Raw genomic sequence first — 15,479 nt, forward strand, 5'->3', positions numbered from 1 at the left:
AGCACAAAAGCATACAGGTTATCTAGGTATATTTATAGTTAAGCTATAGTACTATTTTCCACATGTGTATAAATTGCCTATGCAGGTTTGATACTCATTAATACGGAATACTAACCATGCTCTCAATCTGTCAAAATGAGACCAATGCTCAAGGTTCCTTGTTCATGAGCATGTGGGGATGGTGAGGGGGGAGAAGGGGCCAAATGATAAGTATGACTATATAATTGTGCAAATTGTGCTGTGACCTACATACTTGCATCAGACATTGGGATGCAAGTACATAAGGGCAGCATTTGTGTGATGACATGCGCATGTCTTCATTTTTGCATTACTGTGGTTTGCTGTAGACACTGCTGTCCTTGTCCGTTTTTTTTTTTAATGTCCCCAAAATGTAATTTTAGAAAGAAAGCCAACCCACAATTTTATTTTCACTCTTCTAAAGCATGGGATTTCCATAATATTCCTTCTCTTCGGAATAAGTACTTCAGTAATGCTTCTAGTGGTTATGTTTCTTGCTATGCCTCCCTCTTTCAGTTTCTCCACACTGATAACAAACTTTCATCTTCTTGTTTCTTTCTTTCAAGCAATATACATTTATGGAAATAGCTCAAATCCACAGCTGCTCCCAGAGCATATGTTTACTAGCACTTTCCTTGACCAATGAAAATGGGATTGTGTAAAACTGACTTGATTCTCACATGTCCCAGCTGACCTTCATTTTGGAAGTATACCTGATTAAGGGCCTCACAGAAACTGGATAGGACTAGGAAAGAAGGGGTGGAAAACAGCCCTTATGCATTTCCTGAGGCCCCTCTTTCCTGTAATCCTTTGATAGCTATGCTTGCAAGACATAAACTGAAAAGTCTTCAGTCAGTTAAAACAAAGAGTTGGGGGGGGGAGAGAGAGACCCTTTTTTCCTTTCTTCTGCAGCTCTCATCATTCTCTCCTCATTTCTCGTTATATCCTTAGAAGATCTGTCAACTTTCTTTCAAAGATTTAGGAGTATGTGGGAAGTAGAAGGGTTGGGGAAATTTGTTCCACCAGCAATACATATTTAATTCTAGACTATTCATACTTATACAGAGACTCCTGATGTCAAATAATCAAAATGTGGCATTTAGTGAGCCAGATAACACCAGTTATTTGTGGATTAAAATAACTGCCCTTCAACCACATAACCTGAAGGAATAGAGTGAAACCTAAAATAACAATGCAGATATTTCAAAGGGTTTCGAAAGAGCTCTAACCTGAATTAATAATTACACAAAACAAGCTGCACAGAATACATTCTTGCAAGTTCTTTCATTTCCCTAACTATAGAGTTTTTCAGTAGAAAAAGTGTATCCCTGAGTAAGATCACTATAATTATTCTGACTGGTTTTCTACTTCCAAGAACTCAAGATGTTTTTACCAGGCACATATTCATCCTGACCTCTCTTAAGTATCCTTCTTAATCCTTGACCAACTTGAAACAACAGCTATTTAATAGAGATAGTCCTTGTTTAGCAACCACAGTTGGGACCAGCTACTCAGTCATTAAGCAAAGTGGTCACTAAATGAAACTGTGACTGTACTTATGATCTTACTTCAGCTTTCCTTTGCTTTACAGATTTGTGAAGGTCATAAATGCGAGGATTGATTGCAAAGTTACTTTTTCATCACCATAACTGCAAACGGTTGTTGTATGAGGCAGTCACTATATGCGGACTACCTGTACGTTATCAAATGAATTATGAATGGAGGCTGGAAACAGTCTGCGGTGAGTTCCAGATTAAAAAATCCATACTGGCTGTTTGATATTCATTACCTCCTTAAGTCTCACTGAAGTCAGCTGGATAACAAATCACTATTACTTTCAGTGAGATTTTAGTAAGATTAGTTTCCTCTGTGCTAGGACCTTTTTCTTTTATTTTCTTAGTACCTTAGAAAGAACTGTCTGCACTGTACAAAATCTCATGGAATGATCAAGGTGCAGCATTTGTCAGATCCAACAGGAGTAGCTTCTTCAGAAGTTATCTACCACACATATGCAACAGATATGTAGTAGAGATGTTTATTTAGTGCAATCTCCATTTACAGTGCCACTTGTTACATAGCTAGGATCTGAACAGGTAATACTTCCATTTCTAAACATCAGAGCTGCTAGCCTCACATCTGTCTATAGCAGCCTTTTTGAAGCTAGTGCCCTCTAGAAGTTGGGCTAACTCGCCACCATCCCTAGCCGGTAAAACCAATGGCTGAAATGATGGGCCTGTTATAAATCTATATACTACTAAAACTCTCGTGTCTGTTCGTAACCTTCAACTGGGTGAAACGGTGCATCATAGGGCAACAATTTTTCAAGCAAGGTACCTCAAATGAGCTAACTTACAGAACACGTCCAAAATCTGGGACCCATTACTCCTGTGGGATTGAAATTTGGGGAAGTTGTTGCCACTTTGTCACCCCACTGCTGCTATTTCAGCGCTGCCACCACACTGTCACAGTCAGCCGCAGTCAGGCAATCCTCCTTTCCAACGCTCCCTGACAGCTTCCCACAAGTTAATGGGAAAGCCAGCAGGAAGTCTAAACTTGATCATTGGAGGGGTGCGGGTGGGGGAGACTTGGGAGGGAGGGAGGGAGGGAGGGAGGGAGGGAGGGAGGGAGGAAGGAAGGAAGGAAGGAAGGAAGGAAGGAAGGAAGGAAGGAAGGAAGGAAGGAAGGAAGGAAGGAAGGGAAGATTTCCGACACTCCCTGCCAGCTTCCCATAAGGAAAAGCAATGGGGAAGCCAGCAGGAAGATGGAAATCACTCCCACTCCCACTGCTTTTTTGCCCACCCATGGTCGTTCTGTTTAGGTAAGATAATATCTCTGAAACAATGACCCAATGGATCACGGGTTGTCTAGTAAGAACTAGAGGGTGTCAGGTTAGGGAAGGCTGATTTAGGGCAGAGCTGTACTTTCTGCTTGGCCCATTCCTAGTACAGGCCGCTCACCACTTCCAGAGTGCAGAAATGAATATCATCCTCTTCTCACTCCCAGCACATTACAAATGTACCTCACACCTATATTTTCCAGCTTCAGTTCAAAACTGCTGTTTTCCATCCTGGACCATCTTAAGCCCTTCAGAGCAGATGGTCTCCAATGCTTTGTTCCATTCTAGGAGCACCCGAGTTCTGATTGGCTGCATGGCCTGGCATGTCCCCTCCCCTCCAGCATCTGGTCATTGCTCAAAACAGCCATTTCACTCCAAGCTGCCAGACTGCTGCATTCTCTGCACTTTTTAATAATCTTGCAGTTGATCCAGCAGTGGCCTGTTAAGTCAGTGAACTATCTTCAACCCTAGAAACCTATGCTCCATTCAACCCTTACATGTCCCAGTGGGCACCCTTGCAGTTTATAATGCCCAGGCTGAGTGAAGCATGCTCCCCCTCCTTCCCCACTTCCTGTCCACAGTACTGCAATTTTTTATTTGGAGTACAGTACAAAGAATGAAGACTTCCATAATATTTTCTCAATAGGTACCACACTGATACTTTTTTGCTATATTTCAAGATAACATTTTTTCTAGGGAAAATGACATCCAGAGTATATTCAAGGGTTGAAAGTCTTGAAACACAGTGGATTCAAATTTTTAAAAGGCTACCTTTGTTGCCAGTTCTTAGTTCTTATGCAATTGATTGGCAAATTATCCGCACATTTAAAAGTATCCAAAATTGGAACATTCAATCCTGAAAATGTTTCATAGCTAGTGGTGGTTGTTTTTAACAGACAATAAATATAAAGCTAGATCCGTATCTCAGAGGTTCATGGATGCAGTCACGCAGGAGCCACGTGAATGGAAAGATGTAGAAGTCACTCTTCCTCTTCCCACCAGACCACTTGCATGCTGGGCTGTGGCTGAACTCTCAGATGCTCAGCATCACACGTTGTGCAAGAATTCAGAAACTTAGATTTTTCTCTTTGTGTTTGTTTTGTTTTGCCCTGCTGCTCCAACTCCTCCAAGCTTTACAGATGAGGAGCTCATAGATCATATAGGGAATTTATGTATGTGTGTTCTGCCCTTGTTTTTCCCAGTGGTAGCCTGAATACCAGACATGTTTAGGAAATCATATTTGTTTTATTATGAGTACTAAACGCCTCTTCATTCATTTTGGCTCATGTGATTGCTTTAAAAAGAAGCACTGGTGCTGTGTGTTAGTTGTAGCCTAGTAAGGAAGAGACCAGTTTATACAGACCAGCTCCTAATGCAATTCTGCACACATAGCCAACACACATATGAGGTGGCTACAATTTCTCCAGCTGGCAAAATATCCCGTGGTAAAACTGAGCACTGAAATCAAGAGTTGGCTGGCGATGGGCTAAATCTGTTCATTCTCTTCTGCAACACTGCTGGGAGCACAGGAAACTTTCTTATCCACTACTGCATCTGCTCAGGGCATAACTGGATTAAATAGTTTCCAACAGAAAATAAAGCTTTGTGTTCTTGTGTGCATCCTAAGGAAGTATCAGCAGCACTGACTATGCTGCTTTTGCAAACAGTTTACAGTAAAAGTAAGCTCTTCTAAATCAGACTTTGATGCTGCAGTCAGAGTGGGTAGGGTTATTCTCATATCTGAGGTTTAAAACTGCTCTTGCCTCAACTGTTTTGCAAAATACTATATAAAGGCCAGATTGATCATTTGCATTACAAATATCTTTCCACATTCATTTGCATTACAAATATCTTTCCACATTCTGTATTAATTTAATAAGCCGTGATAGTCCCAAAGACAATGGAATATTGCTGATGCAAGTGTTCTCACCCAAAGACATCCTTAGTTTCAACACATTTCCCTTACGTCACTCTACAAGGTGATATAAGAACATCTGTGACTGCAAAGGCTAAGCCTGAAACATAATGAATCCTGACTAGCATGGTTTTGGCATATTTAGACTAGTATCACATTTCAGTAGATTAAAAAGGAACCCATAGTCTAAACTCTATAGGTAAGTTGCAAGTAGGGTAGACAGTATAGTGTGGTTAAGAATTTATTATAAACAAATGCCATATTTAGCCCAAAAGGGAACTAAGATAACTTCTGAGCTGGGAAAGATAGGGGACTTTTCTCTTTTAGGTAAACATGATCTTTGTTTAAATGGTTTCAAACTGAAAATAGACTTTTGTCTTCTGATACGTATCCAAAGTAGTAGCGCCTACTATGATGGTTTTGCAAAACAGTTTATAGTAAAAAGGGGCCACATGGACTATGCTGTGCCATGTATTAAATATTCCCTCTCTATTTCTTGGGTCAATATCACTTCAGCATATAGCATTTTCTTTTTTTCACTCACAGATAAAGAAAAGGTAGAAAAGGAGATACTTATCTGTCCTAGAATAATCCAAATATGACTTTGATATCTGGCATCACTTAGGATGGCACAGAATTTTGGATATATTGGTAACAGTTTTTGGACTGAATAGGATTCAACACCATTGATCCATCTTGACTATATTTCAGTCTGGGCTGAACCCATATAAATATTCATCTGTACTGTTTGTATTAAAATTTTCTTTCCAAAATAAATATTTAAAATATCATTTTCGATTCAGCCTTATTGAGTATAAATAAGTAAAGTGAACATATAAAGTTCAACACCTATACCTTGGGTTTTAGAGTTTGCCCAGTTCTGTATTGAGAACAGTCAACAGGGAGAATACCCAAAAAAAAAAAAAACCCTCATAAAGCTTCAGTTCTTTGACTTTCTTGCATTCTGTGTGGAGGGCATATTTAAAAATCATGGATGAACGTTTTTTAAACACAGAATCTTCTTATGTGATGAATCACGCAGTCCCAGGAGCGCTGAACCATGAGATTCTCTGGAAAGCATTAATCAGTACTAAACTGGTAATGTCTCAAAGAACAGAAAGAACCAATGGAGCAATTACTGAAAAGTAGTTGTCAGAACATTCAACAGACTGGTCAATAACATTTCTATTTTTATGGAATGAATTGGTAACATCCTAATTTACATACATGTCAACCTCTCCACAAATGACAGCATCAAATGGATTTCTCTAATAATTTCTTGACAATTATAGTGGTAAAACACTAGAAGTAATTACATCAAGTCTTCCTTCTTTCTCTTTAAAAGGTGTGCATGATTTTGGAGCAGAATACCAGAATGAGCTAGATGGTACATTCTGAATACACTGCATGGGATGCTGTAATGGTATGTGGGAATGACCTTGGAAAACGGTTACTCATTACTCAGGCAGTAAAAGAGATGGCAGAAGATTTGTACTTGCAAGGTTCTGTAGCCTTACAATAAAGTAGAATTAGCTCATCTGGTCATGTTTCCTGTCTGGTCTACCTAGGAAGACTGACAGATGTGGACATGCAAGCTAGAATCTAGATTAAAGGTCCTCCTTTGCATGGACATGTTTTGGGATAAAATTGAGTTTTGGTTATGTTTGTGGCATACTAACCAAAATGTATCAAAACTGAAGGGTACTGTCTTTACAGTTAGAGAATGGTGCATATGGCATAGGTACTACTAAGTTAGGTGACCTAGACTATACCTTTTCTATCTTATAAAAATCATTATGTGAAAGCTTCAATTGACCAAATACAAGATAGGTGGTGGTGTCAATGTCCATGGGCCCATCTGATGACAAGCACAGCATATGAAAGATAGTGACTTGGAATGCAAGAACAGTATGTTTTAAAGAGCATGAATTAACAAATGAAATGAAGGGAAAAAATAGGTCTGTTGTGTGTTAAACTAAAAGGATGTAATAGACTTGAATGAATGTGGTCTGATCTTGCAAAGAACTGAAAATGTAGGTTCAGTTATAAACGGATTATGTACTGGTGTCATTTGGGCTGTTGTGGGTGGATGTGAAAGTAGGAACCCATGGAGTGGTGACAGTTGCATGTTACATTACCATGAATGATGATACTGAAAGAAGTTGGGATGAATTTTGGGAAAAATCGTGCAACATTCTTAATGAATGCGGTTCAGGGAATAACATTATTCCATTAGATAGTATGAATGGATTGGTGGGAATAAGATGAGAGAGTACAGAAATAGAGTTTGAGCCACTCAGCCCTAAGAATGAATGAGAATGGTGACTGTTAGGATAGAACCTTTTAATAAAAATGACTCTTTGTTTTGAATATGTGAATTTAGCATAAATCTATTCAGACGTAAACATGGCAAAGGAATGAATACAAATCTAAAAGCAAGACTAAATTTTTTATTTAAGATGAAAGCAAATTAGTGAAGGATGCAAAAAGTTCTGAATATGGAGCAGATCATCTTTTGGTAGCATCAAGAGTGGATCTTGGGGGAGAAAGGGACAGAAAAGGAAAGAAATGAAAGAAAGGGGGAAAAGGGAAAGAAAAGGAAAGAAATGAAAGAAACTAGAGTAAAATTAGAATTGCAGGAGTAGAAAGTATGAATCTTGTATTAAAAAGTATTTTAAGATAGATTAATCTTCCAACAGAATGAACGGAAAGTAAATATAAATAAAACGAACATGAAAGAGTTATGTTACAGAACAGCACAGAGATGTGTGGAGTTCCCTAATGAGAAGTACAAAAAAAGATGCTTGGTGGAATAATGAAGTAAAAGAGGCTATAGATAAGGGAAAATGCATACAAGAGAGTGATTTCTGAAAAATTATGAGAAAAAATATTGTATAACGTGCATAGAAAGAAAAAGATAGTTGAAAATGTAATCAAAGGGATCAAGGAGTGGTTAAGATTTAAAAAGGCAGAGGAAACAGTGATTTTAATGGAAATAAAAAACTATTTTTGAAGTGGGAGAAAAGAAGCCTCCAGCAGAGTAAAGATTTAAAAATAAATATGATGAAGTTATTTGGGATGAAACTGAAGTGAGGAAATTCTGCAAGAAATATTTAGAGATTTGTATGGGAATGATTAAAAAAAAAGGCAAAAAATAGTAAAGCTAGAAATGCAGGTGGTATAACTGGAGAAAGGCTAAAATATTGGTGAAGTTTGCTTATGGAGTGGCCAAGCAATTTGTTTAATGTGTGTGAAGATTATGTGTACGCAATTGAAAGAATGCCACTATGATCCCAGTCTATATAGGGAAAGGTAGAAGAATGAATGCAATGGAAAAACTACAGAGGGGTGAGTTTGCTTAGTATGTCTGAGAAGGTGTTTGGCAGAATTTTGATCAAAAGGTTATGAGAGGCGACAGTGAGCAAAATGTGGGAAATACAGTTTGTACTTTCGCTGAACAAGGGATGTGCTCTTCAGCAGGTCATTCAGAAATGTATGAATGTGATAAAGTTTATTGGTCATTTTTTGGTGTAGAAGAAAGCTTATGATAAACTGAACTGGGTTGAATTATGGAATGTTTTCTATGAATATGGAGTGTAAAGATGGTTGCTGAATGTGATAAGAGTGGCACGTAATGGAACTAAACCATGCATGAAATAAATGTTATGCTTAGTGAATGATGCAACATTGACCTTGGAGTAAGGCAAGGATGTGTGTTGTCCCCTTGTTAATGTATTTACTGTATGAAAATGTGTGTAAGGAATACTTGTGGTAATATTAGGGGCGTGTTATTTGGGGGCATGAATGTACATGTATGCAAGTGGTGCTGAATTGTTGGTTCAGAACCCAAATGGTATGCAATGAATGTTAGATAAATTGTATGATACACAAGTATGGATCTGAAAATTAATGTATGGAAGAGTAAGATAGCTCCGTTGACAGGGGAAATGAAGTGAATGATTGCAAGTTATACATAAACAGTAATTAGAACAGTAATACAAGGGCATCCACAGTGCCAGTCACTGGTTTCAAAATGGTGGGCACAACCAGCTGGTCAAAGCTCTGCCCCTTTTTAATGTGCATCTCATGCATTACACACAACTAAAAAGGGGAGGGACTTTGATCACTCAGTTGTGTTCACCATTCTGAAGCTAGTGAGCATCTCTGCAGATACGCCTGTAGGTGTAGATACTATGTGATCTGTTGAGGGGAATGAATATTTGTCTAAAGAAGTGAAAATGGCTATCTTTAAGTGCATGATTTTGCCCACAGGAAGGAAGGCAGGCAGGCAGGCAGGCAGGCAGGCAGGAAGGAAGGAAGGAAGGAAGGAAGGAAGGAAGGAAGGAAGGAAGGAAGGAAGGAAGGAAGGAAGGAAGGAATGGTGGGTGGGTGGGTTCTGAATTATTGTGGACAGAATAAAAAGTGAGTGACCAATACAAAAGAAATATGTCGAGGTGGCTTGCTCAATTCATTAAGAATTGAATTGTGAATTAAATACATTTTAAAAAGTACTGAGTCGAAGTAGAAAACCAAGAATGTAGATCTTAGATAGAGTTGATTAGATGCTCAAAAAGAGAGGTGAAAAGTTAAAACAAAGAGCAATGTCTGAAGTAATGTATGGCTGTGTTGGAACCAAGGATGGTCTGCAAGGATAGAAAGAAAATATATGATCATATTAAAGAAGCAAATACGGAAGGATTACTGGCACTGATCCCAAAGCTGCTACTGTCCTCAGCTAACTACTTGCTTAAGTTCTTTAGATGATCTCAGTCCCGGGTGTCCCAAAAATTTTAAGTCTAGTGCTGGGAAATGCCCATGATATCAAAGAAATAACAACTGTCTCTCTTCATCAAAATACCACCGTATTATTTGTATGTCTGTTACCTCCAATAGCTCCAGCAATGAAATCCATCTGCACCAAGTCAACTGTCTTTGCTCGTCCAGTAAAAATGTTTGAATCACACCATAAGAGGGAAGAAAAATCTGTTTTTCCAGAAACGAGAACTCTGGAGGGACGTGCTGAGTTTGAACAATAGGTGCTGTAGTCAGCAGCACTAGCTTTCTGCACCTCTCTCTGAAGATAAATTGAAAGACGTACATCACCAGAATTTGGAAACCGTCTCCGGAACACTGGCAATCTATAACGTCATAGCAGCCAGCCTGCAATTGTTGCAGGGGACAGAGACCTCTCTCCTTGTGCCTTTTGCCCTGCAAACCAAAGCATTAACTCTGAGCTGAACCGGGGCCAGATAATGGGTGGAAGGTCTTTTAACTTAAAAAGTGAATTCCTGCTTCCTGACTTGCTGAATCTGTTGGCCCAGCAGAGAACAGGATGCAGATCAGCCTGGTATTGAGGTCAGATGGCCCTAAGTAATCAGTCCTCATCCACACAGGAGGGATATAATCTGTTGTGGGGGAAGTAGGCACATGCTTTGAGTGCTCTGGGTGAATGGAATTCAAATGGCTATCTCAGGCATTTCAGTAGCAAGACTTGGAAAGACCTTTGTCTGAGAAATACTCAGTCAAGCCAGTACTAGGCTAAGTGAACTGATTATAACTGATTCAGTGATTAGGGTTACCTATTGCATTAAGTCATAGTTCGTAATTATGGTTTATTGCCTAAGCCACAGTTGGATGCACCCACACAATATGCTAAGTTATAAACTGTGCTTTATAAATCACAATGGCTTGGTTCACACAGGAGATGGTTAAACAAGACAACTAATTCAGATATTTTGCCTTAATAGAACAAATTGCGTTAAGCCAGTCTTCTTCAACCTGGTACCCTCCAGTTTCATTGGACCCCAATTACAAGCATGCAGTTATGGATGTTGCAGTTCAACACATCTGGATGACATCTGGTTGTGGAAAGTTGGCCTAGCTTCTTAGTAGGAGCCTGATACACATAGACAGTTCTGTGTAAGACAATTGCACTGGAAATCATGCTTCAAATCAGAAAGTGAGCTCAGAAAGAAGAGTTTTAAAATGCAGTTAACCAGTAGCTTTGTCTAGTTAACACTTAACCATTCTGAGTGATTGATTAACAAGGATACTTCTCCTTTAGTCCATGTGATTCTGCACCTATTGCCAAGTATGATTAGAGGTGTCTCATGACATATGATCCTCCTAAGATTCTTGGTCTCAACTGAAGAGTCATTTGGGGTCTTGTGCCCAATGTACCTTATAAGCATCTCTGACCTACTACATCTAGTTTATGCCTGCACTCTATGGTCCACTGACATCTTATCATGTCTATCTCTCCCCATTACCACCCCATAGAAAGAGTTCCAAGTATTGTATTATTAGGAAAAATCGTAACTAACTTCAGCTCAGATCCCCAAGATCAGTGCTTTTAACTGGTAGAAGAGATGTAAACTGAACCATGTATTTCAGTAAGAAGAATTTATTGCTCCATTGACCAGACAGAGACAAAAAAGTGAGAAATGGCCACCAAGCATAACACAAGAATTAACTTTGCCAAATCAGGTGGTGCATTCATCTAAACCAGCTTCCTGTTTCTGTTACTAGACTGTTTCAGAAAATACAGACAAGATGGGCTTTTCCTACTGTTCATCCTCAGCAACTCATGTTTCTGAACACGTGAACTTCTATCTGTTCTGGCTTGGATGCCAATTGGGCAGAGTCTATGGTGATGAATGAGAAAATATCTTGTGGGGTTATTTGGGATTCTTTTGAGTTTGTCAAGACTGAGAAAGTGAATAGGGTCCTCAGTAGTCTGAATGCCACCACCTGTGGAGAGATCCATGCTCTCCCTGGTTCTTCTGGGGCATCAGACAGGGCATGAATAGATGGAACTAGGAGATTATGAGTACTTCACTGGGAAGGGCATAGTATCACCTGTGCCATCTCCTGAGAAAGTTCATCCTGCATGTGGCTATCTTTTCTGCCCAGTTTCCAACCTTCTCAGATATTTTGGGTCATTCTTAGTCAGTATTCAGGCTTGGTCATGGGACAGAAACAGCAATGGTTGCTCTGGTCGATGACCTATGTTTGGACTGAGATTGCAGAAGTGTGCCCCTATTAGACTTCTTGGTTGTGTTCAGTATCATAGACCATGATGTCATTCTGGATCCCTCACAACAGTTGAGAATTGGGGCATCATTCTTTGGTGGATTCACTCCCACTTAAGTGGAGGGTTCAGGTAGGGTTCATGGGGGAGCAGTGATTGAACCCTTGGCTTCTCCTGGGCTTGATCCTCTCCTTCATGTTATTCAACATTTATATTAAACCACTGAGGGAAGTCATTCATTGGTTTAGGGTGAAGTTTCATCAGTATACAGATGATACCCAGCTATACATGATCACCTTGAACTGGTGCCAGGAGACTGTAAAAATCTGGATGGGGCAAAACAAATTAAATCCTTCCAAGATGGAGTTGCTGTTTGTCAATGAACATCTCAGCAGTCTAATAACAACAATTCTGGTAGTTACTCTTGATGGAGTCATAGTCCCCCCTGAAAAAGTTTATGTCTTGCAAATCATCCTGGAGTCTCAGCTCTTGCTGGAACAGCAGGTAGAAGTCATGGTGGGTGTATGATCCTATTTTGACCAGGATGCCATAGTGACAATTACTCATGCCCTGATCACCACTCTGTTAGACTATCATAACATGCTCCATGCAGAGCAGCCTTTGGAGATGACTCAGAAGCTGCAACTGGTACCAAAAAAAATGCCAAAATTGTTATGCCATCAGTATATAATAACACAGGTTTTAAAGTTCCTACACAGGTTACCAGAAGACTTCTGGACCCAATTCAAAGTGCTGATTATTACCTTCAAAGCCCTTCATAGGGCAGGAACAGGTTATATCAGGCAGTGCCTTGCCAAAATCTGCCCTTCCAGTTAGGATACCTAAGGAGGAATTGTTAAGGTTCCAGCATTTTGTGAGGTTCATGAAGCACGGACCAGACAACAGGCCCTCTTAGTGATGGCTCCCATTTTTACTGAGTATTATTATTTTCATTGTGTTTTTATTGCATAATATTTTGAACTATCATAGGCTGAGAGTCCATATGGATTGGGGTAACCTATGTAAATAAATAAATACATTTGCTATCATGATTCATAGCTACTGATAGGTCTCTCCTTAATCACATTCATGGCAGGGTGAAGTGAGCAGAAAAACAAGCAGGAAACAAATGAGCAAACAAATGAACAAAAAAATACAAGCAGAAAGGTTAAAATGATTGTGCAACTTATCTTATTGCCTGCCCATCAGAAACTCTGCTGGCTGTCATGACCGCATAGAGGAAACTAATGTAAGATCAATGTAATTAAAATGTATACTATATTGAGACTAATGTATATTTTAAGAGGGATTCCAATGTTAACCCCTACTGGACATTTTACATTTTACACAAATAGGCAAACTAATGAGAAAAGTAATATTTACACATTGCTGGAGAGTAGGCTTTTTTTTATCATCATGTGCCTGGTTCCTCCCATTGCCCTCATAAATCAGCAGTGCCTTTGAAAAGAATGTCACAAGACATTGTCCTAGGAGGTGTTCATTTTCATTTCATTACACTGCAGCAAAACATGCACAAAAGTAAATAGAGAATAAAGGTAAATAGAGAACATGCATAAAGGTAAATAGAGAAAGCCCCACCCCGAGCATCTTTGGAATAATGTAAGGGCTTAAATTTAAATTTCACAGATTAATACAAATATTGCTTTGACAAACAGAAAAAAGGCATCTGTGATTTACATGTCATAACTAAACAAGTTTATATGAAAAAGACACAGGAAACAACTGTCAGAAGTCAGTAGCACGGCCATATCTGCATTATGTGCTAGATTATTTCTGGATGTAGTATGTTGTACAAACCCAGGTAAAAGTGTAATTAATAAAAAGTGCCTAAACTGTGGTTCTTAGCAAGCTGTCTTACAGGCTTAGTCCTCTCAACTTCAATTCCTCATAAAATAACTGGGAAGTTACTTTAAAATCAACAGTATCCTGACCTCTGGATTCAGAGAGGAGGCTAGAGCAGCTAGAAAACTGGGTTGCTTTCTTCTCCAGCCCTTCTCACGCAGACACTTACAGGCAGAGGGGAGATGGGGACGCAAAGGGGGCAGAGAAGCCGCTGTGTAACATGCTATTCGTGGTGGCCCCAGTGCCCATCAGGCAACCCCAGAGGCACACTGCTTTGTTTTCACAATCGGTTTTTTAAAAAGGCAAGGAAACGTCAGCCTGCCGACCATTGCAAAAGCAGCTGGGGTACCAGCCAAGACAGCTGCTTCCAAGCAAATCAAAACTACCCTTCGTTTGCTGGGTCAACTGGCACTAGGTCACTGGATACACTTACTCGTGGACTGAGCCAGAAACAGTTGAGCATGACATATGAGCACACTATTTGCACTGTTTGGAATCACTTTGAACTATAAAGTGGTTTGATTCTGACACAGTATCTTTGATAAGCTCTTAACTCATCTTTTACTATTCTCCCCCTTGTTCCTTAACAACTCTGCATGGTACCTAATACTTGTTTCGCAGAGCTGTGTTCTACAAAACCTTATACAATGAATTGTTGCCTTTTAAGTTGCCCTAGACCAGTGTTTTTCAACCTTGGCAACTTTAAGATGTGTGGACTTCAACTCCCAGAATTCCCCAGCCAGCCATGCTGGCTGGGGAATTCTGGGAGTTGAAGTCCACGCAACTTAAAGTTGCCAAGGTTGAAAAACACTGCCCTAAGACTTCGTTGGGTTTTTTTACTGTGAGACTAACAAAGCTTCCTTTCTAAATATTGACAGGCGACGTACATCTCAGGCATCAAACACTGAGTAATGAATGCTGGTAGGCAAAGAGTGGGTGCGTCTGTATGAAAGACGTATCCTTGGTTAACAAACATTGTTTATTCAGTTAATCCTGGGTTCCCACGACACACTGAACGACAAACTAATGCCACACAGCCATTTTTTTTTCTCCAAAGGATGAGCCCTTGGCGGCTCAGGGCGCCGCTACGTTCTGCTTGGAAATCCCCAGGGCCACCTTGGTCGCCCGCTGGAAAAAAAAAAATCGAGGATACGTTTCCTTATGCAACGTTATGCATGTACATCGAAAGCAAGCCACCCTGCGGCTATCTTTCAGGTAACGAGCACAGAACGGAAGATGTGGCCTTCCAGTTCATCCCACTTCTCCTGCCTCCGTCCGCCGGGCTGCCCAGATCAGTTTCGCTGCTTGCAACCCGCACCAGCTCGCGGGCAAACGATCTCCTCGCCCGCTGACCGTGAATTGCCATGCAGGAGCCCGCACCCCGGGCCTGCCGGACTACCCCACACCTTCCACTGAGTAAGACGGAATGCCCCGCCCCGACGGCGGCCTTAAACCCGCGGCACCTGCCCAGCGTTGCGCAGATGCGCTGACACAACAGTCGCGGCCGGTATTCGCCTCGGTCTAGGAGGAGGCGGCGGCGCTCCCTTCCGCCCCTCTCGCTTCCCCACCTCGAGTCTCTCGCAGCCGCTGCCTTCCAGCGGCCAAGACGCCTCCCCAGAGGAGCGCCCAATGAACGGCCCGCGTGGAGGGCTTCACTGGAAGGGCGTTGTCCTGCAAGCGGCCTCCTATTGGAGGCTGCCTTTTCCCCATAAGGCTTGGTCTCCCCCTCCTTTCGGTGGCGTCAGAAATAGAAACGACTCGATCCAGTTTGGCGACAAGCGGGAGAGGAACGCGCCGGCTCGAAGGGCGCCCTGGAT

The 15,479-nt window shown here is 40.7% G+C and overlaps 1 protein-coding gene across 6 annotated transcripts in view; it reads right to left on the minus strand.

Annotated features, from left to right (window-relative positions):
• The window catches only part of SLC25A47 (solute carrier family 25 member 47), a 33,468-nt gene that overhangs the window by 17,763 nt on the left and 226 nt on the right, over positions 1-15,479 (minus strand). The window contains exons 1-2 of one of the 6 annotated variants that reach the window (XM_088149847.1): positions 15,231-15,302; positions 13,183-13,316 (exon numbers count right to left, since the gene is read on the minus strand). The exons of 2 other annotated variants lie outside the window; for them this stretch is intronic. In XM_088149847.1, the coding sequence (XP_088005973.1) occupies positions 13,183-13,186 (4 nt within the window). In that variant the 5' untranslated portion in view covers positions 13,187-13,316; positions 15,231-15,302. Of the gene's footprint in view, positions 1-9,653; positions 9,842-13,182; positions 13,317-15,125; positions 15,303-15,479 lie in introns of those variants that run through there. 3 more of the 6 variants (XM_088149845.1, XM_088149844.1, XM_088149850.1) reach the window with 3 other exon arrangements.

The sequence above is a fragment of the Python bivittatus genome, unplaced genomic scaffold (genome assembly GCF_059951505.1).
Source record: "Python bivittatus isolate LINGU-HERP-01145 unplaced genomic scaffold, Pbiv_v1 ctg000580_np1212, whole genome shotgun sequence".
In the NCBI taxonomy this organism is placed as follows: Eukaryota; Metazoa; Chordata; class Lepidosauria; order Squamata; family Pythonidae; genus Python; species Python bivittatus.